Source organism: Gobio gobio (genome assembly GCF_949357685.1).
Source record: "Gobio gobio genome assembly, chromosome: 5".
Classification (NCBI taxonomy): Eukaryota; Metazoa; Chordata; class Actinopteri; order Cypriniformes; family Gobionidae; genus Gobio; species Gobio gobio.
This window is the reverse complement of record NC_137101.1, coordinates 44,043,596-44,070,117: the sequence shown is the minus strand read 5'-3', so window position 1 is coordinate 44,070,117 and position 26,522 is coordinate 44,043,596. Positions and strand designations below refer to the sequence as shown.

At 38.5% G+C, this 26,522-nt stretch overlaps 2 protein-coding genes across 2 annotated transcripts in view; both read left to right on the top strand.

The window, feature by feature from the left end:
• The window catches only part of LOC307126529 (uncharacterized protein), a 1,210,917-nt gene that overhangs the window by 816,765 nt on the left and 367,630 nt on the right, over nt 1-26,522 (top strand). The window lies entirely within an intron of this gene.
• LOC307126528 (tripartite motif-containing protein 16-like) lies at nt 1,484-13,652 on the top strand. Its single transcript, XM_079817091.1, has 7 exons — nt 1,484-1,557; nt 7,641-8,217; nt 9,887-9,982; nt 10,068-10,301; nt 12,376-12,535; nt 12,695-12,742; nt 12,976-13,652. Exons 2-7 carry the CDS (start codon nt 7,645-7,647, stop codon nt 13,488-13,490), a joined length of 1,626 nt encoding a protein of 541 aa, XP_079673217.1. The 5' UTR covers nt 1,484-1,557; nt 7,641-7,644; the 3' UTR covers nt 13,491-13,652.

Genomic DNA, 26,522 nt, shown 5'->3' with positions numbered 1-26,522 from the left:
AACATGTTTGTGATGCCCTTTAATTTTGAAGTTTAACTTTCTTTTTTTTTTCTCAATTGTTGTTTCCATTTATACTATAATTAGAAACTTGCTGTTGAATTCTGTAATCACTCTCTGGCCAGTGACTGAACTACTGAACTAAGAGAGATTTAATGTGGATTTATTTTTCTTTTTGTTTGTTATTCTCATCTTAAACAGGTGTCGAACGACATGAGGGTGAGTAATTAATTACATAATTTTCATTTTTGAGTGAACTAACCCTTTACGTTGTTATTTATTAAATTATTATTAAGTTGTGAATGGACTGTGTGTTTGGCATGCGTTTTTTAATGAAAAATTGCATACTTCACCTCCAATTGTCAAGGTAAGGACAACATTATTGTTTTTTAGTCTTGGAACCTATTTTATTGGACTCCTTGACCCCAAAAATGTACACGTTGATACCAAATTTGTCATTATAGCTATAACAGAAGCAAAGATATGGGTATGGCCTCTCAAGTATGGTCAGCAGCCATTTTAAAAAAATGGGCGTATATATATATAAGATACAAAATGGGATCTCACTTGTGTCTTAAGATACATTTTTTTCCATGGCCCTAAGGTACTTCCATACCAAAGGGGACATTTGCATCATGACTTGATGTCAAAAGTCACTTAACCCTACTAATGAGTGAAAAGTACCTAAACTACAAAATGCTACATGAGTGTAAAGTACCCAGTGTTTCCCCTATGTTTACAGCTTTGGGGGGTGGGGGGTTTTGGGGGATTTTTCCTGGGGGGGTGGTAGACCTCCCAAAACTACTAGTGTCGCGGAGCGGGAGTGTTACGGATACGTGGTGTTGCCATAGACAATAAATAAATACATTTGGTAAATAAATATAAACAACATTTATTTATACATCACACAACTATTTACAACACAATAGAGGCTGGCTTTGTTTGAGTTGTTTCTCCGGATTGTTGCTTTTAAGAAAAATAACTAATTTTTGCCTGTTTAGGTTCGTCACCTTCTCCATTGAATTTTTTTATTTTTACCACGAAAGTTACTACACGCAAATCCGTGTTTTTTTGTGTGTTTTTTTTGGGAATATATTTCAGGGCTCAATGCTAAGGATTTTTTTGCACTTTCTCTCTATGTTGTGTCCATTTGAATGTTGCACCGCAGTAAATAGATGCTTCCTGCTGAAAAAGCCACATCCACAGGCATCATACAGATATACAGATTTTCATATTCACAAATCCTGACACATTAACAAATTACCGTCCCTATACGATTTGGAGAGTAAAACGGAGATTAAAATTGAAGCTTGAGTCTTAGATATTTTTAATGATGTTGTAGCGCACAGACTCTTCATAGTTGTGAAATTGCTGTTTTGTTTTGCACCGGCAGTGATAGGGTTAACAAAGGGAGTTCAGAGGGGCGGAAACAAATGCGGAAGAGTTAGATGGGTGTGCTTGTGTGTGACAGTGTGTTCATCTTCTTTCTGATTAAAAGTTCGGAAACAGAGCCTCCCTTGTCTGTCATTCTTCAGACATTACAAAGTATAATTTGTCAAGGTAATTACATCCAACACTTACTTTGAGCTAATTTAAGCTTCCACTTTATACACTGAAAGTGCAACATTCAGGGTGGCTTGAGTAGGATTGAGTACAAATGTGGTGTTGCTAAGAATGGTTTAAAAAGGTTTTTTTTTTTTCCCTGTGAGGACGTTTTTCAGCCAAGCTCTGTGTAAATATAGATAGATATATCAGTGTTTTATGAGTGTTTCATTTTGTACCTGAGCCCTGCTTTGCATGGGTGGAGCTATTGTTTGTTCACAATTCTCTTTCCTCGTGACAAGGTAAGAAGGGTTATCTCTGTTCTCTGTTATCTAAATAGAATTTATATGATTATTTTGTCCATCCATGTTAGTTAGAGAAATATATTATCGTTAAAGATGTTTACTAGCATATACTGTATGTGCAGTTATTTTCGATGGATGATCTTGTATTTCTGATATTTTTTAATGTGTTGTAAATTTCACAGGGTGGGGTTTATGTTTCTATGTAGTGTATTGTGTTCAAGGTTTATTTGTGTATTTTGGAGTTTTATTATTTGTATTTTGTATATAACTTACATCCCTTACGAAACAAAAATATATTTCAGTATATTGGAAAATATCATGTAATACATTAGGCGATATATTCCCATATATGGGATTTAATATTTATATTTTCCAATATATTGCAATATATTGAAAGCGGCAATCATTTGTATATTTTGCAATATACTGCAATATATTACATTTATTGTATATATGTACCATCAATATATTAACAATATATTATAATATATTTCAAGTAATATATTGGTAAATAAATTTTCCTTTTGTAAGGGATCTGTAATGGGGCTAAGGGATGCTTGTTTTTGTTTTAAACTGCTCTTCACTACAGCACTCCAATTTTATTTGGGTAGGAGATCCCAGATCACCTGAAGGTTTCCCAGCACGGCTATTCAATTCAATGAATATACTTAAATGTTAACTTCAGTGATTTAGCATTAAGCTTTATATCAGTAGAAACCCCGTAGTATATTTGAATTATGGTACTTTCCCCCCTCATGTCCCCCTGAGACGAGAGAATTATGCATTTTATTTATGAAAAAAATACATCCATCGGAGGATTTTTTGGCCAGAGGCTAAAAACTACAGTCAGTAGAGGGAGCTGTTCCGCATGTTTTCAACCCGCCCACAGGGGAGAGATCTCACTCTCAGAATATAAATGCACTCGGCTCGGCCTCTGGCATTCATAACCAGAGGAGTGCAGAGAAAAGTGAGTGTTTCAACTTTTCAATGAATTCCTATGAAAGTTTAGCTTTCCATATGCAATCAGAAAATGCGGCAGACTGAACACGCGCTGAGAATGAATGTCGCGCTTACCTCAGCTCTGCTCAGATCTTACTTTGCTCTCCTGCTGAATAAAAATCAGCGTTTGTCCTGTGACTTTCGTTCGGCTCACTCACACTTTATTGAAAAGACACGTTCAGTTTTTAATTGTAGTGTTTATTCTCTAACTGAACAAAATTATTGTATTATTATGAAGATCCAAACAACGCTGGGCATGGTGTAGGGAGTGGCCTCGTAGGGTAGTGAAGCAAGTGCATTCTGGGAGTTTTTCTTTCATCCACATGAGACAATAATATATTTTCTGTCTTTTCTCAGTCTAGAAGGCACCAAATTCCAAAATAATTTAACATTTCTACTACATAAATGACACAGTTTAAATTCACATTCATCTTCCCAGCGTTGAAGTGCCCCTTTAAGGCAAAATTACAAACAAAGCATATTTTTATTTAAATACATGTATTCTCTCATTTGTTTTCACACAAAAGCTAGCCAAACTTATACAAGGTAGCAGTAACTAGAGGGTGACGTAACACTTCAAAAGAAGCACCTACAAAATTAAATAAATAAATACAATCAACCCCCCCAAAAATACAAATTTCCTATACACCACAACAAAACAATAAGAAAACAAAAAAACTGATTGTGCAATATTTTGCAAAACCATAGAATTTTAAATAAACAAAACCTAAAGGTATGGAAAACAGTTATCAATAGCACAGGACAGAACTCTTAAAAGAAAAGACAATAAATAAACCAAAAATACACAATAGGTCAACCCATTAAACAAAACCACATTCATTCAAAACAACTGTAATTGTTATACCTTTAACACTGAAAATACACTACTAACTACTAACATCACATCAATATACATTTATTACAATCAGCAAATGTTAAAATGTGCTATCTATCCCAGCATTACATAAAAATAGGAATAAATACCTTTGTTGCGTTTGGCAGATTTCAGACACCACAGGGAGTACAGTAGTTCACTTTTTAAAATAGGAATACTAATTTTACTTCTCAAAAATTATTTGTCCTGATGCGTACAAAAGGTGTGCCACTGATTATGTCACACAACACGATCTGCTTTAACAAATCGTAAACTCACGTGCAACTATGTCGGGACGTCATGTCGAGTCGACTGATATCCAATTTTACCATATCGGCCATTTTGGCTGTCGGCCATTTTTAATTATGTGATAAAATGCTGTATTTTATGAACACATGAACGCATTGTTACGAAACTCGGTATGGGTCATTAGCACAATGCCCTGAAGGAGCCTGAGAAGTTTCGAAACGGCGCCACCTAGTGGATTGTTTTTTTCCCCCAAATGCTTATAACTTATTTTGGCTCCTGAATCCTTGCCGAGTCCAACGATACCAGACTTGCCATGTTTCGGCATATGGTTTGTGCAGCGTTGTAATTAAGCGCTTATAAAACATTAGCTGACACTTCTAAATCGCTAGTCCGATCGAGACGAAACTAGCGTCAGAAGTTCGGAAACAGGTTGATAGTCACGGTCGTGAGCCCAAAGGTCAAAATATTGATAGTAAGGGGTAGTAAAATCCAATCGAAGTCAGGTGTCAGTCATTTTTCACGTTTTTTATTTTTATTTAAATGTCTTTAACTTCAAAACCATAAGTAAGAAAATTATGAAATTTGGCAGAATTGTGGAGATGTTCATCAATTGTAAATGGACCAAATTTGGGGTCAACATGCAGTGTTTCGGCGCAGCGCCACCTACTGGTCCGGAGATACAAAAAATGCCTCTTTTTGCTTATAACTTTGGAACCATTTGACCAGAAATCATAAATGTGGTCTCAATAGTTTTGGGGCGTCATGCAGAGTTGACTGACATCCAATTTTACCATATCGACCATTTTGGCTGTCGGCCATTTTGAATTATGTGCTAAAATGCTGTATTTTATGAACACATGAACGGATTGTTATGAAACTCGGTATGGGTCATCAGTACGATGCCCTGAAGGAGCCTGAGAAGTTTCGAAACAGCGCCACCTAGTGGATCTTTTTTTTTTTTCAAACGCTTTTGGGTGTGGTTGACTTATTTTTAATGAGACTACATTTTTTTTGTCTCCTGAATCCTTGCCGAGTCCAAAGATACCAGACTTGCCAGGTTTCGGCATATGGTTTGTGCAGCGTGGTAATTTAGCGCTTATAAAACATTAGCTGATATCTTCGAAACCGCTAGTCCGAACGAGACGAAACCAGCGTCAGAAGTTCGGAAACATAGGTCGATAGTCACTCTTCGTGAGCCCAAATGTCAAAGTATTGATAGTAAGGGGTAGTAAAATCCAATCAAAGTCAGGTGTCAGTCATTTTTTACATGTTTTTTTCATATAAATGTCTATAACTCCAAAATGAAATGAGATATTTTCACCATAATTGACACACACATGTATGGGCTCACTCCGAGGACACATACAAAAAATGGTAGGATTGAGCTTCTTGGTGGCGCTATAATTAAACAAAATATGACACTGGCTCTATACAACTCATTGTTTTAATGTGGGGTTTTAAAATTTTTGCTTAAAATTGTCTTCACATGTCTTCACTCATTTTTTCAGTTGGTCTGCTGCTAGCTTTCTTGTTTGCTTCTGTTGCGCTTGGCCCCAGGAGGCACCTATTGAAACCGTTCCCATATTATTATTCTTCCGCCACTGAAGTCTATGGCAGCCCATAGAACCGTTTGCGGGAAAGTTGTAACGATTTGACATTCTGATAGAAGACAGTCCCAACATTAAATACACCAAGCAAAATAATTTTTCCTCTGATTCCTGAGCTCATGCTGATTTGATCACACCCTATTCCGTCATTATACATTTCCCGCCATTTTTAAATTTCCCAGAAACCTACTTTTGCAAACTCGTCCTTGACAGTTCGTCCAATTTGCACAAAAAATGAGCCAGATCATCTTCGTCGGTGCCAACATAAAGTTATAGAATTCAATAGGGCTGGGCAAAAAAAAAATTAGATTTTTCGATTAATCGTTTTTTAAAATGTGGACGATTCAAAGTCGATTCTCAAAGGCCAAGAATCAATTTTTTTCCCATATTTATTTCATAAAATTTGAACATAAAATTAACGTAAATCTAATTACAAGTCTTCTCCACTAGATGTCACCCTCTTATTGACCTTGCGCGATGTTACAAAGGAGCGAGAGGTGCGCCTGTCATTCCTTCATTCAGTGCTTAAATGGCGCCTCACAAATTATAAATCAACAGTCAATAGAGTCAATAGACAGCGCAGGACCAATAATTCAAACCTAATAGCTTAGCCTATATTATAAACAGATTTCCTCAAATAAAAGTTATTCCACATAAGTCAGCACGTTAAGGTATTGTTAATTACCACGGCAACTTCTTGTGTCCAGGAACGCGCTTCTCGTGTATGAAAAGTAACAAGTGGTGCAGAAGGAGGCTCGGACGCCGGGGGCTCCGTCTCATCCCCCGGCGGAGAGATGACCGAGCGGCGCGCCCCGCAAAGATAGCACCCATTCCCGGTTAGGATCTCGATCCTCGAAAGGCCTCATCAGGCACTACGATCGACCCGAATTACAGACGGTTTGGCCGGCGTGTTTCCGAGATATAGCCGGTTAAAGTTTCAACTGGTCTCGTTCGATCCGCCCCGGTTCTCTGTCCCGGGGGTTTCCAGTCGATCCTGCCCGGTATCGCATACATGCTTGTTGGAAAGATAAAATCGTATGGCAATCGCATCTAAGAAAGGCACGCAAATAACAGAGATAGTGACGAAATATAATGCATCATCTGGGGCACGAATCAAAGCACAGACGCACCTGGAGGAAAAAGCCTTCATAAAAACGGACAGAGTCTGAATGACGGTCGGCTAAATCGCAAGAAAAGCTTGTCCTTTAATGAAAATTGCTGAAAATCATCCAATATCCTTTTTGTTTTAGAATAAATGTATCAAAATATCCATAAAAACACAATTGTATTGTATTTAACATAATTGAATGCATTTGAAATATAGAGATGGGTTCTGTTTTAATGTACACAAGTGTACCTAAAATAAAAAGAGTTTAATATACAGGTTTGTGGCTCTTAATTTTTTTAATTAGCCACTTGTAAACTTGTTCACTGTTCTTTTTTTATAAATATAGTATTTGTATCAAATCTATATTCCTTGAGTTGAATCAAGAATCGAAATTGAATCGAGAATCGAAAATTGAATCGAGAATTGGAAATCGAATCGAATCGGAACATCTGAATCGATACCCAGCCCTAGAATTCAAGTTGATTCGTCAAATCGTTTTCGAAAAATGGGAGAACGTAGCGGTTGCAAAAATACACATAAGGCTATATCTCAGCAACACTTTATTGTATTCAAACCAAACTTGGTACATGTCATCACGAGCATGACCTGAGGCAACATGCAGTGTTTCCCGTCTATTATTTCAAAAGCTGGATCCAGATCCGTGCAGATCACAACTACGGTCTTGGTGTCCCCCTCATACAACCAGCACATCACACAACACAGAGACATTTGGGGGAGCACACCAACAAAGAGGGTTACAGATAGATTATTTTATTTTTTCTTGCCTTGTAAACATTTTGGGCACAATTTATTTTGTACTGGATCACAAAAGACTGCTTTACAGACATGCCTGTTTTGCACTCATCACTCAAAAACAGAAACAGGAAACGTGCGTTCAGAGTAAGAGAAACTGAAGTGTGGTTGAGCTGTTGTGTGTTTGTGTCTCTGTAATCATGCAGTAAAATGGCAGGAGCAAGTATTTCTCAGGATGAGGTCAAGTGTCCAGCGTGTCTGGAGCTCCTGAAGGATCCAGTGACCATTCCCTGTGGACACAGTTACTGTAAGAGGTGTATTACAGGCTGCTGGGATCAGGAGGATCATGTGAGAGTCTACAGCTGCCCTCAGTGCAAACAGACCTTCAGTCCAAGACCTGCTTTAACTAAAAACACCATTCTGGCTGAAGTGGTGAAGAAACTGAAGAAGACTGAACTTCCTGCTGACTGTTACGCTGGAGCTGGAGATGTGCAGTGTGACGTCTGTACTGGAAGAAAACACAAAGCCGTCAAATCCTGTCTGGTGTGTCTGAACTCTTACTGTGAGAATCACCTTGAACAACATGAGAGTTTCTTTAAAAGAAAGAGACACAATCTGACTGAAGCCACTGGACGACTGCAGGAGATGATCTGCCAGAAACACGACAAGATCCTTGAGGTTTTCTGCCGCACTGATGAGACGTGTATATGTGTGCTGTGTGTGATGGATGAACATAAAAACCACGACACTGTATCAGCTGAAGCTCAGATGACAGAGAAACAGGTATGAACTTAAAGGGTCCAATTATGCTAATTTACAAGTTAATTATTTTGTTTATGTGGTCTACTAGGATACATTTATATAATTTAATGTCTGTTTTCACTCTCTGTCTGAATACTGCTTTAGTTTCAGTTTCTTTAAAACCCGCCTTCCGAAAATCACAGTTTGCTCTGATTGACACGCTTTACCATAAATGGCGATGGGGAGGTAGAGGGATGCTACGATCGGGGTCTTCACTTCAGAAGGCTAATCTATGTCTTCTGAAGGGATAAGAAAAATCAAATATGGTGTCATGTTTAGTCACGTGACATGCATGAACCAGTGAGGTTAGATGTCATTGTGTACGTTTCACCATTTGATTATAATGATTATATCCATATTTATACAGATGGTGCTAAGAATCCAGAGACAGAAGCAACAGGATTGGGGGTAGTAATACCAGATAAAGGAGTAGGAATTAATAGAAGAACATCTAACAAATTACGGGTTTATATAGTGGAAATGCTGGCAATGTTAATTGCATTAAGATGGGTGGAAAAGATGGGGCAGGACAAAGTTTTGGTATGCTCAGATTCATCTTCAGTTTTAGCAAGTCTAAGGTCATTCTATTCAAAAAGGCGTCAATATATACTATTTGAAGTATTGCAGTCAGTAACGAGAATAGTAATTCAAGTAAGACAGGTCAAATTTATGGGTTCCAGGACATGTCGGGATAAGGGGAAATGAAAAGGCACATTAGTAAAAAGGGCATTAAAGGAAACTTAGAAATGCAAGTACGTTTTAGCAAATCAGAGGTTAAAAGTGTGATATGGGAGAAAATAAATCAAAAGTGGCAAGAAAGATGGGATAGAGAAGGGAAAGGGAGACACTTATATCAAATTCAAAGGGATGTTAAAAATACAAGGGTTGGAAGTGGAAATAGGAGAGAAAACAATTGTGATATCTAGGTTAAGATTGTGACATTGTTTATTAAATAAAACACTTAAGTTGATAGGGAAACATCATAATGGAATGTGTGAGGGATGTCAGGAAGAGGAGCCAGTAGAGCATGTAGTTCTGAGATGCAGTAGGCATGGAGATCAGAGAGAGGTGATGAGAACTAAACTGATGGATATAGGGGTGCGGAACATCACATTAAAAGAGTAATTGAGCACAGATCATAGGGCACAGACAAGAACTCTAATGAATTTCTTAAGAGAAACTGGGGTTTTTAATAGGATATGAGGCAAAGTAGAATTGAGGAGGGTTAAAAAGTATTAATGTTATTAATTAATATATAGTAGGATAGGGATGAGATGTGTGTGGGGGAGAAGGAGGGTGAGTGGGTGAATTAGTCTGTAAACCTATTATCTGATCCCTCCAGAGCAGAAGGGGCGGTAATGCACCAATAAGCTGGATGATTTGGGATCTAGAAACAGAGACATTCTTCAGAATATCTTGTGTTTGTGAAAAATAAAATCATACAAGTTTGGAAAGACATGAGAATGAGTAAACAATGAAATAATTTATATTTCTGGGTGAACTCTCCCTATATAACTAGGCATTGATGAAATAATGCTGGCACTTATGAATGAACCTATAATCTTACCATGCAAGATCTTTAACCCCTCAGTCACACCACTTCACTGATACTGCAATGTGATGTTTCTCCTTCCATTGGTTTGTGCTTTAGCTCCAGCTGAAGGAGACACAGAGGTTGTTCCAGCAGAGAGTCCAGCAGAGAGAGAAAGATCTTCAGCAGCTGACAAAGGCTGTGGAGTCTCATAAGGTGAGTCTGGAGAAGAAGAGAAGTTTGAGAATCTCAGTCAGGACTCACTGAAGCCACTGTGTGATTGTGATGTGTGTCCTAACAGCGCTCAGCACAGACAGCAGTGGAGGACAGTGAGAGGATCTTCACTGAGCTCATCCACTCCATTGAGAGAAGTCGCTCTGAGGCCACACCGCGGATCAGAGATCAGGAAAAGACTGCAGTGAGTCGAGCTGAAGGACGACTGGAGCAACTGGAGCAGGAGATCAATGATCTGAGGAGGAGAGGCGCTGAGCTGGAGCAGCTTTCACACACACAGGATCACATCCATTTCCTGCAGGTAATAGAGATCAAGAAGAACAAGAGACTCAGAGAAACATTTCATGAGAACAGAATGAGCTGTTGACTGAAGTGTTGATCTGTGTGTTCGGTTATTATATAATCATCAGTCAGACTCTCATCTGACCATCTTCTGTTGACGCATTTACAAATGCATTTCAGCTCTGGAAATATCATAGGAAACATTTTTCTGAAAGATATATTGAGCTTCCAGACAGCAATAGTTCAAAACTTTACCACCACAAAACCTGACCTTGGGATAGTGTCCTAAGAGTCCTTGTGAATTTCAGAGCCACTAACTGCTCAAAAGTGATAAATAATGGTGATCACCGTGATCATCTACTCTTTGCCTTTAAACTGCTTTTCCTGATCAAATCTACTCAATCTTGCCATGTGATGCCATTGATACAATACAGTACAATACAATATTTATTTATAAAGCACATTTAAAAACAACCAAGGCTCACCAAAGTGCTGTACATAAAATAATCAAACTAAAAGACAGAGAGAAAATAAAAGTACCAAACTCAATGAACACACAAAAATAATAAAACAATAACCGAACCTACGATCAAGGAGTATTGAAAGCCTGAGAGAAAAAATAGGTCTTTAGAGCAGATTTAAAGGAGGTAAGAGAGGGAGCTAATCTGATATGAAGAGGTAAACTGTTCCAAAATTTTGGACCTGCAGTCACAAAAGCGCAATCGCCGCGTTTTTTAAGTCGAGATCTAGGCACGATGAGTAGACAGTTCTAGATGGAATATACAGACGGAGCAGATAAGTCAGGTTCTAAGGTACTAAGGGGCCAAATTGTTGAGGGATTTGTAAACATATAGATTTTAATATATTAATATTATTTAACATATATTTTAAAATCAATTCTATATTTGACAGGTAGCCAGTGGAGTGCAGATAATATAGGAGTTACTGGCTCCTTCTTGCGGGTCCCAGTGAGGAGTCTAGCAGCTGTGTTTTTTTCACTAGTTATTGACGGGAGAGAGAAGACTGAGAGACACCATAATAAAGGGATTTACAATAATCTAAACGTGTTGTTACAAAACCCTGAATAACTGTTTGGAAGTTGCTCTGGGATAACAACGGTTTCACTTTAGAGAGCTGGCGAAGATGGAAATAAAGCATGATTTTACAACAGTACTGATCTGTTTATCAAATTTTAGGTTGTGATCAAACAGAACGCCTAGATTTCTAACGCATTGAGTTTCATGTGGAGCAAGAGAACCATGATCAACATCAAACACACAGTTTTCCTTAGGTCCAAATATAATTATTTCAGTTTTATTTTTATTTAAATTTAGAAAATTTCTTGAGGGCCAAAGCTTGAGTACTTTTATATAGGCCAACAGCGGTTGTAAACAATTTTTTTTGTTATGTTTTAAGGGAAAATAGATCTGAGTATCAACAGCGTATAGATGAAAGGATACTCCGTATTTGTTAAAAATGGAAGCCAAAGTGGTCGACCAAATCAAATGCAGCACTCAGATCTAATAAAACTAAAGCCATAGATTTCCCAGAATCAGTTTCTGTGAAAATATCGCTTGAAACTCTTAAAAGGACAGATTCAGTACCGTGTAAAGCTTTAAAACCAGATTGAAATGTTTCATGAAGAGAATTCACAGCCAAATAAGATTGTAATTGAGTCAGTGCAACTCTCTCAAGGATCTTTGAGATAAAAGGTCAATTAGAAATAGGATGAAAGTTGGAAAGAGAAGAAGGATCAAGGTTTCGTTATTTAAGATGCATCACCACAGCGAGTTTAAGACAGGTTGAGTGCATCAATGAATGACTGCCCTAACAGTTACATTTATGTTATTGGCAGATGTTTGATCATCCAAGTGCTTTACAAGAAAGTTCACAAGTGTCAAACGTTAGAACGTATATATCTATCATCGTCTATCATGATATTATGAATATGAGAAGAAAGAAGCTGATGCTGTGAAAGTGCTGGATTGAGGAGAGTAACTAAACATCAACAAGAGCTGCACAAATCTGACAGTAGTGCAGGTTATTGGCTGAAGTGTGGAGGTGATGAGCTTTGTGATTTCTGTTTTCTGTAGAGTTTCCCGTCTCTCTCAGCTCCCCCTGAATCTACAGACGTCAATGACAATCCCTTCAGTTCTCTCTCCTCTTTTGATGGCGTGAGAGAATCTGTCCGTCAGCTGAGAGACAAACTGGAAGATTTCTGCAAAGAGAAGCTGAAGAAGATCTCTGACAGAGGTAAAGTCCTGGAGATTCATCTGCTCTCAGAAATGACTCCATCATCTCATATAATGTAGAAGATCATATTCGAAATGTCTCAGGAACAGATGCAGGGATCATTGTCTCTTGACATGATAATCACACTGTCTGTTGATTCATGTCTGTTGATTTTCACAGTCACTTTCACCAACAGTGTTCCCAGGACCAGGAACGACTTCCTACAATGTAAGTCACTAAGAAAACAAGCAGAAAAACTCACTGAGTCTGTTCATGTTCTTCCTGTAGAAGGTGAAAGAAAACATGACAGAAGAGTTTTAGAGTTGATCATGTAAATGATGATTTGCACAGGATATCTGGTAAACTGTACTGAGACACTGTTGATATTTTGAACATGAAGAGTTCAGCTACATTAAAAGATCAGAAAGATTCCTGATTCTGATGTGTTTTCTCTCCATCAGACTCCCAGCAGTTCACTCTAGATCTGAATACAGTGAATAAACGCCTCCGTCTGTCTGAGAGAAACAGAGTGATTACTAACACTGACACAGAGCTCCAGCCGTATCCTGATCATCCAGACAGATTTGATGTGTGTCAGCAGGTGTTGTGTAGAGAGGGTGTGTGTAGACGCTGTTACTGGGAGATTGAGTGGAGTGGATATGTGTTTATATCAGTGTCATATAAGAGCATCAGCAGGAAGGAACGGGATAAAGAGTGTGAGTTTGGGTATAATGATCAGTCCTGGAGTTTGTACTGCTCTTCCTCCAGATACTCATTCATAAACAATGACATACAGACTGATCTCCCTGTAGAGCCCATCAGCCGTAGAATAGGAGTGTATGTGGATCACAGTGCAGGAACTCTGTCCTTCTACAGCGTCTCTGACACAATGAGCCTCATCCACACAGTCCAGACCACATTTACTCAGCCACTCTATCCTGGGTTTGGGGTTTATGGATCAGTGAAAATGTGTTGATGAATCAGAATAGACTGTAGAGAGATTCTACCCATAATGCTTTGAGCTGCATGATAAATCAGTATCAGTGAGATGTTATAGAGTCTATTATTTTCTCTTCATAACATTAACACTACAGCTGAACTAAAATATCAGAATAAATGTGTAATGAATCCTCATATCGTCAGATCAGTGTGTGTCTGTGCTTTTCTCAAACTCTGTGTTGAGGAAAATAAGTGTCATTCAGTTCTTATTGTAGTGATACATAAATCATTTTTATTATTACTATCAAAATGAACTTTTATTAAAATGTATCATTCAATGAAATTGTTATTTGTTGTAAAATTAACGAATTGCAATTTTTATGTTAACACTTTAAAATAAGGTTTCATTAGTTAACATTAGTTAATGTATTACCTAACATGAACTAACCATGAGTAATACATTTGTTACTGTATTTATTTATCTTTGTTACAGTTGTTCATGTTAGTTCACAGTGCTAACTAATGTTAACAAGATTTGAATAAAGTATTAGTAAATGTTGAAATCAACATTAACAAAGATAAATAAATGCTTTATAAGTGCAGTTCATTATTAGTTCATGTTAACTACTTGAAGATTACAAATGTATACATTGTTATATCTAGGTTCCAATGTAATAGAATATAACTGAAAACATTATCTATATTTGTGTTTTACATTTTGAAGTAAACTTGAGGAAATTCTAAGGAGATTACGTCAGGCCGTGTAAGTGTTTGAGACATTAAGTATTTTGTCTTTATGCACTTCCTGACTATTTACCATGACACGTTTAGAGCAATACTGCCTGAGTGATTGGATTAGCATCTATGCATTTGAATGACACTGTTATGCTGATTGAATTAGGACGGGTCACACCGTTATGTCTGAGGTGTGTCCTTTTACCTATACAACGTTTGCATTCCTTTGTTTGAATGTCTCCTCCCCTGCTGTATAATCCCTCCCCCTGAAATGATGTATTGGAGTTAAATGATGACAGGGAGTTGATAAAATGATAAAAGCTTGATCGTCAAGATATTCATTTTGCAACTGACCTAAGAAATTTAGTAACTTCTTCCACTCTATCAATGCTCTAACACTTGCATGTGTTGATCTGAAATAACCTTGACAATGATCCATGTAAAAAAAAATATATATATATATATATTAGTTTTTATCATCTGTCTGACAACTATATGATCTTGGTTTTGTTACCTGTAGCCTGGTCATGAAAAATGAAGATTAATAAAATAAATAAAGCCTCAATGTGTCACTTACATAATTTTTATTCAAAAATATGAATTGCTCTGCTGTTGAAGGACTTAGTCGTTTTTTACATATAATTTCTCCAGCCTTTGAAAAAATCCTCTCACAAGGGACACTTGTTGTGGCATGCACAAATATTTTTTAGCAAGTACATACAAATGAGGGAAAATTACCAATTTCCAATAAATTAATGGATCATGTGTTCTGGGCAAAAACGCATCTTTGAGGTACTTTTTCACTTCTACTGTTGAATCAGCTGTAGCACTGTGTATCGTCTGGGTTTCACGGATACGACTATCAAACAGTTCCCATAAACTCCTGGGTTTCTGCTGGTGTTGATGATGATGATGGGCCTGATGTTGACATTTGTGGCTCTGAATGAAAATTAAAACAACAATTAGTTACAAACCATAAACTGACAGCATATATGAAGTATAAGTTACATAATTATTCAGATGATCTATCTCCATAAAGTTAGATGAAGACTGAAACTGCTCACCAGGAGTTGCTGTGTTTGAACACACCAGCGAAGCGCACTCCAGTGTGAGGTTCTTTTCAGCCTCCTGGGCTTTGGCAGGATTTCCAAAAGCCTCATTTTTGAATCTTGGGTCCAGCAGTGTAGCAAGTGCCAAGGCTCTGAAGGACTCATACCCCCCACATCTGGAGTGCAGACCTTCTTGCAGGCTATTAATATATAAATCTATATATCACCTATGAATCTATATCTATATAATTCTATATCTCTAACTTATGATGTGCTATCTGTCACTATCTAACTTAGCCTATATGATCTATATTAACCAAAGCACACTATAAATCTCACTTATATCACTGCTATCACAAAATCTCTCTCTCACAAAAACCCACGAGGTGAAGATGCATTAACTTCACTTTTAAACTTTGTGGGGAATTAGGTTCATACATATGTGTGACTGTGTGGTTTGTTCCTGCCCCTTTCAATCAAACGCAGTTTCGACCGGCACCACCTGATGAAAATCTTGTAATACACGCCAAAGCTTCATTTAGCCATAGTCACGTGATATGGCTGTTTTGAATCACAGTTCGGAGCAGTGTTTCAAAACATCTGCGCTTCGGGATCTCGACACAGCATCGAAACGTCAGTTTCGTGTCAGCCATCCCTACTTCCTGGAGCCTGGCGAGGTCCAACCAAAAATCGGTCCACGATTACCAGAACACAGGTGTAGTTGTTAGAAGGTGGTAAGTCCGTCATGAAGAATATCCCCAGGTGTGTCCATGGCCACTGAGGAATCAGTAATGGGACCAGTTTACCTTCGGGGAGCCTCCTAGGGGTGTTAAGCCACGGTAAAAACTGAGCAACCCTTCACATAGTGGGAGACGTCCTGAGGCATGGAGTGCCACCAATAGTGCTGATGTAGGAGCGAGAGGGTTCAGTTGCTGCCTGGGTGTCCAGAGCCCGGAGACGTGTGCACGTCCATGAGGGGCTGACGATGGGCCAGAGGAACGTAGAGAAGCTCCTCAGGACCTCCCGGGGGAGCAGGTTCAGTGTGATTGTCTTGGGCAATGCGTTGGTCGGTGGACCATTGTATAGGACTCACGATCATGGCTGGAGGGAGAACAGGTTCTGGGTCGGGATTCTCAGGATCTGGCAGATAAAGACGGGATAAAGCGTCTGCTTTGCAGTTCTTGGATCCAGGACAATAGGAAACCGTGAACTGGAATAGTGTGAAAAAGAGGGTCCAGCGGGCTTGGCGAGGGTTCAGTCTTTTAGCATCACAGAGGTATTCCAGATTCCTATGATCTGTGATCACCTCAAATGGATGGTGAGCTCCCTCCAGCCAGTGTCTCCCCTCTTCCAGGGCTAGCTTAATGGCCAGCAATTCTCTATTCCCAAGTCATAATTCTGCTCCACCGGGGACATTTTTGTCTTTTGTCTTTGTCCGGATCAGATTCAGAACGATGATCAAAACACAGGTCTGTTGTATAGGACTAGATGTTGATATCCCTCAATAAATGCGTACTTGAGGCACAGATGGGATGGTCAAATGAGGGATGGCACACTTCGGGTTATCAAGTGGGCGCTCTTCTTCTTCGGTGTTTCGCTGATGGACCCACGACACCTCCAGAGGGTTCAGCAGTGAATCTCAGCGTCCCAGGTTCACTCCCTAGGTGCCATCAACTCACTTGAAGGCCCAGATGGAGTCCTTTCTTTTCATCCACAGCCACTGGCTCCCCTTTTTAGCAGCCCTGGAGAGGTCTTTGACTGCCTGCCGATGGGCCTTCCCTCGCACTCCCATCTCCTTGAGTAGCCTGGATGTTGAGGTGTCTACTGACCCTTTGCAGCCTACTTCCACTGGGCGTACGTTCGCTTTCCAGCCTTGTTGTTGCGCATTGGCTGCAAGTTCAGCGTACCTCAGCCTTTTCCGTTCGTAAGCCTCCTCCACGTCACCCTCCCAGGGCACAGTGAGCTCGATGATGTAGACAAGCTTAAGTGAGGCTGACCACCGAACAAGGTCTGGTCGCTGGTTGGTAACTGCGATCTCGGCTGGGAAGCATAGTTTCTTTTCCAAGTCTGCGAGTAGCTTCCAGTCCCTTGCTCTGCCCAGCTGCCCAGTGTCTGGTGTTGTGATGGTGAGGCTGGCATGACCCTCGCCCTCCCGAACAAAGGTCCTGAACAGAGTAGATCGACTCCATCAACACATCCAAAGCTTCACAGTCGTTTCCTCTTCATGGGTTTAACATTTAATTCAGGCAGTTAAAAACATTAGGCAGTTTTGCTGTTTAATGTTTGATGATTGCGTTGATTTACATTTGCGTGAGCAATCTTCTATCACTTGTTTCAGCTTCTTTCTCCTGTATTTTGATCAGTATTCTGTACACTTTCAGAAGATGCGTACTAGCGCCCTCTACCATATAACAGTAAAAACATGAATAGCTGGAAAATTAAATCAAAGGTGGGGAAAGAGTAAGAGATTTGAAGTAAATTTCTATGTACACTAAGTGGACTTATTCATTAATTTCATTCATTGATCCTATACAACCACCAGTGGACTAGGAACAAATCTGCTCTCTTTATAAATCAATATTTTCAAACAATGTAAGTTTATAAGACTGTATGCAAAACTATATTTAATAGGCTGCTCAATCAAAAGAGTAAACACACTACAACAGCATACTTAGAATACTAAATTATACGATTAAGTATATCTAGATCATAACACTGAGTACAAGTATAGGCCAAATATACTTGGACTTTTCTGTCAGTATATGTCAATTATACTTGAGTGCAATTTGAAGTATATTTTGCAGAAATACATGAAGTATATTTCTGAGAAGCTACAGAAAAAGTACACTGAAAGTATACTGTCTTATTTTTTAGTTTATAAGAAGTATACTAATAGCACACAAGAAATAAATGTTTTTGTAAGGGTTATTATAAACAGTGGTCAAATATCAAAGCTGGAGTCTTTAATCTTTGTAATGATATTCAGTTTGTCCAGATAAAGTAAGAGTGTGATATTTTAATGTGCAGTGAATGTTGAACAACATAATGGGCAGTCTGCGATCTTCGACCCTAAATGGGTTAAGTGGACTATTTTAGTGGAATAGTGAATTTATTGGGGTGATTTCAAACACAGCCATTGACAGTCAATTTATGCAAAAACGTTGATTCATTCAGTAATGAAGCACTGGTATGTGTTGCTAGGAGATGGGCAAAATTTTCATTAGCGAATAGAGCAAAAACAGTCAATTATCCTTTTTCACACAAAACCAGAAACTACGTCACACCAAGTAAATTAATTTTCCGCCACAGCTGAAACTATGATGTGTCCATATAGAACAAATATGGAGCATTACTTTACAACTTCTCTCTCGACACTTCCACGACTCAGGTTCGAGGATGTTGACAGTAATTGTTGGACGACACTCAACAGCTAGGGTTGCCACCCGTCCCGTGAAATACGGAATCTTACCGTATTTACAAGCAAAATGACGATTTGTCTCGTATTTACATAGGTCCACACATAGTTCAATAAACACATAAGGATTTTGCAGTGTGGAGAATACTGATAGCAAATATAAAGAAATCAATTTCACAATTAGTAGTAGAGAAGCTCATTTGCGCATGACTGCATTTTAGCGGCTTTGTTGCCATAAAAAACGTAGACCCCACTTCATTGATAGTGTAGGCTTGTTAAGCTTTATTCTTGTACAAACAGTGCCTAAAGTATGACATGCCAATAATGTCTCTGAAACATCTGTGTATTGACAAATATTGCATTTATTTCACTTCAGCTGTGATAAAGTATGCAAACACAGCGTGAGCGTCACTGCGGGAATCAGAAAGTGTCCGACTGCACACGGCTACTCTCGCAGATCGGTTGCATCCAGCCGCAGCCGATGTCTAACACACCTAACTTCGCGTTCACACCGCCGCCGGCGAGAGCGTCAAACTTCGCTTTGGCCGCTCTGCCATCGACGCTGTAGAAAGATTTGCGGAAGCGCTGCCGCTCTGACGTAGATCGAATGCTTGGTCTTTTTTAAAACGGCATTTAAAGGGGCTGCAAAGCAAACAATCATGTTGATAAGCGTTTGTGCAGACTAACCACAGGTAGGGTATAACCGTATAATATAACCTCATGAAATCATTTAAATGTGAAAGTTAAAAGAAGCAGATCGATGGAAAGAACTTAACAATTATAGTTACATGTTTGCTAACGAAATAAACCAATTAAAAGCCATTTGTGTGATGTATGAATAATGTTGCACGTCTTCTTATCAAACCCGCCGCACCAGCAGTGATCAACCTCTCCTCTATTTTGCTTGGGAACTAATGTGGTCGGAACCAAAGTTTACAGCACTGCGTTCTGGAATCCTCTCAAGCGGAGCACTTCTACATTCCCATTGGTTGCCGCCGAACCGCGTCATAGCTCATTACCATAAAGTTGACCTGATTTCAACTTTCCTCGACGCCCAAATCGTCCAAAACGCGCCGCGCCGCTCTCGCCGGAGCTCGCCGCCGGGCTCCCATTGAAAATGAATGACTTCCGGCCACTTTGACGCTCTCGCCGGCGGCGGTGTGAACGCACAGTAACAATTGTCACATCTTGTGCTCATTTTAGTTTCATTTTCACTCTGTCTGCTGTGTTCTCATTAGTCTCCTAGGTCACTCATTTCAATCTTGTTTGTTACTATGGTTACTCATCAATTCCCTTGTTTGCCATACCTGTGTTCATCCAATCATCCTTATTTGTACTTAGTATATATTTGTATACAATGGTTTTGACAGCGTTTCATAGCGTGTTTTGCATTTTCATGTGGACAAACTTTTTTTTTTTTAAACGGAGGGAAAAACTTAAAAAATAAAATAAAAATGAAAATACCTGTGTATGTGTGGACTAGGCTAAAGCCTTTTCACATTTATCTTCTTCGTCTGCTTTCACCACACGTTTACCAAACGTGACAACAATATACAGTGGCAAGAAAAAGTATGTGAACCGCTTGCAGAATCTGTGAAAATGGGAATAATTTTGTCTAAATAAGAGGGATCATACTAAATTCTTGTTATTTTTTATTTAGTACTGTCCTGAATAAGATATTTTACATAAAAATGTTTACATATAGTCCACAAGACAAAAAAATAGCTGAATTTATTAAAAATGACCCCGATCAAAAGTTTATGAACCATTGATTCTCAGTGCTGTGTGTCGTTCCCTGGATGATCCATGGCTGTTTTTTTGTTATTGAAAACTTATTGAATTTGAAAATAAAGGTAAATTGTGCTTAATTTGTCTTCCAGGAATTATCTTCTGTTGCTTCTGGAGGGCAGTACTAAATTAAATATATATATATATTTAAACAAAATAATATTTTTTTTCTATTTTTCTTGTTGTCTTGTGGACTATATGTAAAAAAAAATTTATGTAAAATATCTTATTCAGGACAGCACTAAATAAAAAATAACATGCATTTTGTATGATCTCTCTTATTTAGTTAAAATTATTCCCATTTTCAGCGGTTCACATACTTTTTCTTGCCACTGTACTTATGAATATATTTAGGATTAACAATGATTTAAAAACAAAATGCATAACGCACCGGCCCACATAGACCGTGCGGCCCACCGGGAATCTCCCGGTAGTCCCGATGGCCAGTACATGCCTGCTGGGAAATATAACAAGGCATGATGATATAAAGGTACATTTTAAACATATTATTTTAAATAAATATTTAAATTTATTTTTCAATTGTTAAGACTTAAATTATTACTCGCATGCAAGGCCCGCGATAGAACCTGATGGTACATAAAGCAGTGTCCGTGACCTGGGCATGCATAGACCGACTACATTCAGACTGGACAAGTGGACAACATTTTCCTGAGGTAAGTACTTTTACCTAGCCAATTTATTTAAATGACTATTAAAATGTATAATCTCACTACAAATATCAATTTAACAATATGAAGAAAATAATAATAAATAAATAAATAAAAAATACAATATATACCCTACCCTAACCCAAATAGTCAGAGGGGACAGATCATTTTTCACAGGGTGATTTTTAACGACAAAAAAATCTATATCAGCCACTAGCTCCGTCTCTCATACACATGCTGAGAGAACTATAGTTACATTAATCTACTGCTGCTGCTGATACTACTACTACTAATAATGATAATAATGATAATAATAATAAATACATGTAAAATATGGTTCATGAGTCTTTTTCCTTTTGATTAATCAATCATTAACTTTTACAATGAAAATAAAACATTTAGGGGAAAAGAGGAAATGTTAGAAGTAATTTAATTCAAAATGAAAATTCATAATATCATCTTTAAAGGTCCTGTTCTTCGTGATCCCATTTTTCAAACTTTAGTTAGTGTGTAATGTTGCTGTTAGAGCATAAATAATACCTGTAAAATTATAAAGCTCAAAGTTCAATGCCAAGCAAGATATTTTATTTAACAGAAGTTCCCTTTCAAAGCCTATAGCGAACGGCCGGTTTGGACTACATCCCTGTACATCCTAGCCTGGTTAAAACCAGACCATTCTCAGTAGTAACTGAGTTATGGTCTGGCAAAGCTTCATAGACAAATCATTTCCAAAGGGGCGTCACCAACGGACGACGCTCAAATGCCTCTCGGCGCAATTGGATAGACCTAAAACCAATCAGAGCGATGAGGGAGATGACGTATGCAGAGCGACGGAGAAACATCTGAGACTCTGGCCGTTTCTCAATATGCGTTCTTGTCTGTACTTGTGTTCTCAAATAGGAAATGTCCCCGGTTTCCATTTCAGAAATCTGGTCACCTTACCTAAACCACATATTAATGTTTAATATATTATTTTTAAAATGTAAACAAAAAGAGGCAGGGTGTTTTATACTTCGTTTTATTATAAATATATAAGATAACCAATGTAGGCCTAGCTACGCGTTGCCTGAACCACATTCGTGTGGCTATTATTATGTTTAATTTTTATTTTTTTATGAAATGAGGCAGTGGTGTTTTATGACATATTTCGTACGCGAACTTCTGACTTGCGTCCGTGACTTACCAAGTTTGACTCCGGAGAACGAACTCCCGAGGACGGGAGGAAACTAGTCCGCCTACTATGCTCGACAGCATCACTCAGTATATATTTGTATATGTAGTGCACGCAATGCATATTATCTTCAATGCATGTTTATAACAAAACGAAATATAAAAAACCCAGCCTCGTTTCGTTTACATTAAAAAAACACACACACACATAATATAGGCTATGATTATCACTGTAATAAATTAAATATGACACAAAACACAACCCAGTCTCTTTTTGTTAAATGTCAGTTTATGTGTGATCATCAATAGCAAATATAAAAGTATAAGTAAAAGGTATAAGAAGCTATACAATAAATAAAGCAATTCAGTCAAAGTCAGCGCCAGGAGACTAACGGTTAAGTTTAATATCTTAAAAATATAAAGTTATGAAACTTCACTTTGCCCTCAGATAAAACGATCTGTCTAGGAACAAATTATAGATTAATGAGAGCAAAGATCAGCCGTTAGATCTACACAAGACGAGACGGTTTAACCACTACAGAGACATCAGAGCAGGGCAGGACTTAGGGTGGTGGGGGCCCCTGGGCTTGAGTCACTTTCGGGCCCTACCTTCTATACATTACTTTAAATAGAACAAAATGATACACAAGCTATGTATTAGAGCAACACAATTCTGGATAAACTGAGAATAAAAATAGAGATCACGATTCTGAACAAACAACTAAACAAAATAACATAATTTATGTTAATTGCTGAAGTCTATAAAAATGTTTAATTAATCTGAATTAGTTATTTTAAAAAACTTGGGTTTGAATGAATGATTCAATTCCTAAATCAAATACAATTGTTTCATAGATGAAGCAGCATCTTTGAACGAATCTCCTGAATGAACGATTCAATGACAAATGTTTTTTAAAAGTAATTTGTCGCCATCTGGTGGCGTAACAATATAATCGATCCAATCGTTATTTGAAGTGCAAAGCTAATTTCAAAAGGTGACTGGTACAGTATACAGTGTTACATGTAAAAAACAAAACAAAAAAAACTGATAATTTATTTATATGACCACTGATTGAAGCTTGAAAAAGTTTTCCAATAAATAAATAATGATTAAAAAAGTTCAAAGTGATCATGTGTTTATTGCAATGCACAAATATCTTGGTCAGAATGAGAATAAAACACTTATTTACCTGGAAACCATATTGAAAAACAAATACCTTTTAAGGTTGCAATCATAACAAATCATTTGTATTACATATAAATAGCTAAATCTATGAGTGTATAAATCTTTTAAAAAAACTGTTAAGTTTTTTAAACTGGTAAGTGCTGACATATTGTATAGATTATATACATCTCCATATACATATAGGCAGTGTTAGGCTGACTTTGACCTACAGTATGTCTACTACATCACATATAGCCAGACTCAAAAAGGGATTGACCGGCACCCTCGCCAAAAAGGCGGCAAGCAAAACAAAATACACAACCGGTGGATGGTGAGTAGAGCAACCATTCTCTGGGCAAGTACTCACCATTCAAATGCTTGCGTTTGAAATGAGTTTTAGAAAACAGTCTCTTCTGATGTTTGTAGTGGCGTTCAGAAGCCTTGACATTAGCATCCTTATTTTGAACGGATTCCGGACCTTTTCGCGCCCAATAAGCACGCACGTTTTCATAAATTTTACCCCAGCGAGCAGGATCAGTGGATAAAGAATCTGTAGTTGGACATTGTTCGGTCGCTGTTTCTGACTGAAGAGATGATGATTCATTGATGGGCTGCCCTGCTCGTGAATTCAAATCGTCTCCAACCGTTTCTTCCAGCGGGTTCGAAATGTTGTCCTCTGTATTCTCCGCTTGCACATCAAGTTGTGGTGTCATGGGTGTAAAAAATCCAGTAATCCTTTTCATTTTACTGAGAACTTCCTTTTTGCGTTTCTGTCTTTGATTCTTTAATTTTCTTTTAAGCGCGCCACCCTGATACCGTTTGTTCAACGGCAGTAAACGAGGCACTACGTAACTACCAATAACCAATCAGGAAACCTCAAGATGACTGACATTTAATTTAGCTAATTAAATTACATTTTTCATTGCAGGGCAGGGCCAGGTAACAATACCAGACCAATCAACAAACTTTAAATTAAAAATTAAATGACCGACATATTATTGAAAAAAATCAAACGTAAAAGGGCGGGGCCCCCTATTGGGCGGGGCCCATGGGCTTCAGCCCAGTCAAGCCCAATGGTAAGTCCGGCCTTGCATCAGAGCCAGCGGCAGACGGCAGAAGGACTGGCCGAGGAAAGGCGCCTCTCGACGGGCTCAATAATCGTTTGAGCGCCGCTGAACCACTGGAGCTCACAACTCCGAAAACGGCAGATCAAATTTTAAAAAAGGCGCTCTCTTTATAAATAAACCACAGATTTGAGCTTTAAACAACTTCATTCACTCCTGAAAAGGACTTAAAACTATATTTTGTAAAACATTAACACTACCAGAGGACTCTTGCTAAGACCCATTCGTTTTTCCACACGACTTTTGCCGAATCCAGTCGGTAAAACAGCGATAACATCTTTTTTAGATATAAAGGCTTCGAGTGTTGTTCTTTGCTCGGGTTTTAACGAAAAGGAGAAGTTTAAATCGCTTAAAACAGACGCGATAGCTGATTCGAACGAGTGATGCTCCACAGCAGCTGCAAATCTGCTTCAACGTCGCTGCGCTGTCGTCATCGTGTAAAGCCCGCCCCAACGTTTCTGATTGGTGCCTCGATTTCTGGGGTTTAGAAATGGGTTTGAATGGACTCTTTGCCAGACTACTTGCAGAGCAAATCTAAATTTGCCGGAAGTTGTCTGGGTTTTCCCAGGCTATGTACATCCTGCTTTAATGCGTCAGTAGAACAGTTTGTTGACTAACCTCCGCCCACAAGAATATGCAAAAAAGGGGGCGTGGTCTTGTTGCTCTCCCTCGTGGAGAAGAGGAAGTGTTGCGTTCGGTTGCATTTGTAGAGTGAGTTTGTCGCCATATCGTCCAGACGCTGTTATTTTCATCCCGGAGTCAAATCACCTTTGTTTGGTCTTCAGGGGCTGTAGTTTGAGCGCGTTCATCTCCCCGTTATGGTAAGAGGCGTGACCTTTCCGGGAAACGTGCGCTAAGCTGCTGTCGAATCACAACACGGGAACCGCTGGCACAATCAGAACTCGTTACGTATTTCTGAAGGAGGGACTTCATAGAATAAGGAAATCTTTCAAGCCGTTTTTAGGACAGTGAAAACAGCGGTATACAGATAAGTAAATTGTGTGAAAAATACTGTTTTTTTACACGTGAAACATGAACACGTTATATTGCACACTGTAAACACAATCAAAGCTTCAAAAAAACAGGAAAAACGGGACCTTTAATTAAAATCAATACATTTTAAATTTAAGACATATTCAATTTTTGACTCGTATTCAGTAATGTGTTGTATTTTCTTTGCTTTGTCAACAGCAGCTAAAAACCCTGACATAGCAAGTAAGAATATTTTTTGATTGACTGTTAGACATCATCTCAATATTTGCATTTAGATAAAGCAATAGTCATAATAATAGTAGCTGTTGTTACTAAGATGTTTTTTTCCTTACTCTCAGAATGGCACATCCATACACCATTAGTGATGAAACGTGTGCAGACACAATTAAACTGAAAAGCTGCCACATTTTTTCAGAAGAGGAGCAAACTGACATTGGCGCACACAATACGTCCTCAAGTCTGTGCCCTCACAGAAGAATGGCCCTACTCCTGAATTTGAGGGAGGGGCATCATATATTATTAATAACTTCACCATGTCTAATAGAGACAGAGCGTATTTAGGCCACGCCCACACCGGGGGGGAAAACAATCCAACGCTCTCCATTGACTTTGCATTGCGTGAGGCTGCATCCTTGTAATTTCGGACTTATAACAAAAAACAGAACAATGTCTAAAAGCTGATATGTGACAAAGTGTACAGCAAACAAGCTAAAAAACAGAAATAAGTTTTTATAAGCTGTCGACCCAAAAAAAACGAGAGTTTAAGGAGACAAAAGTGGATAAAGGCAGTAAAACGTGACGCTTCAGCAGGAAGAATGGGTACATTTTGGGATCCTGACACTCAGTGTGTCTCAGTTTGCCTATGTGTGCAGTAAATATGTTGTCACTGTTAAGTCAAATATCCAAATTTCAGGTTTATATGTTATATTTCCTGTCTCTGATTACGTTCCCCTCTAGTGGGT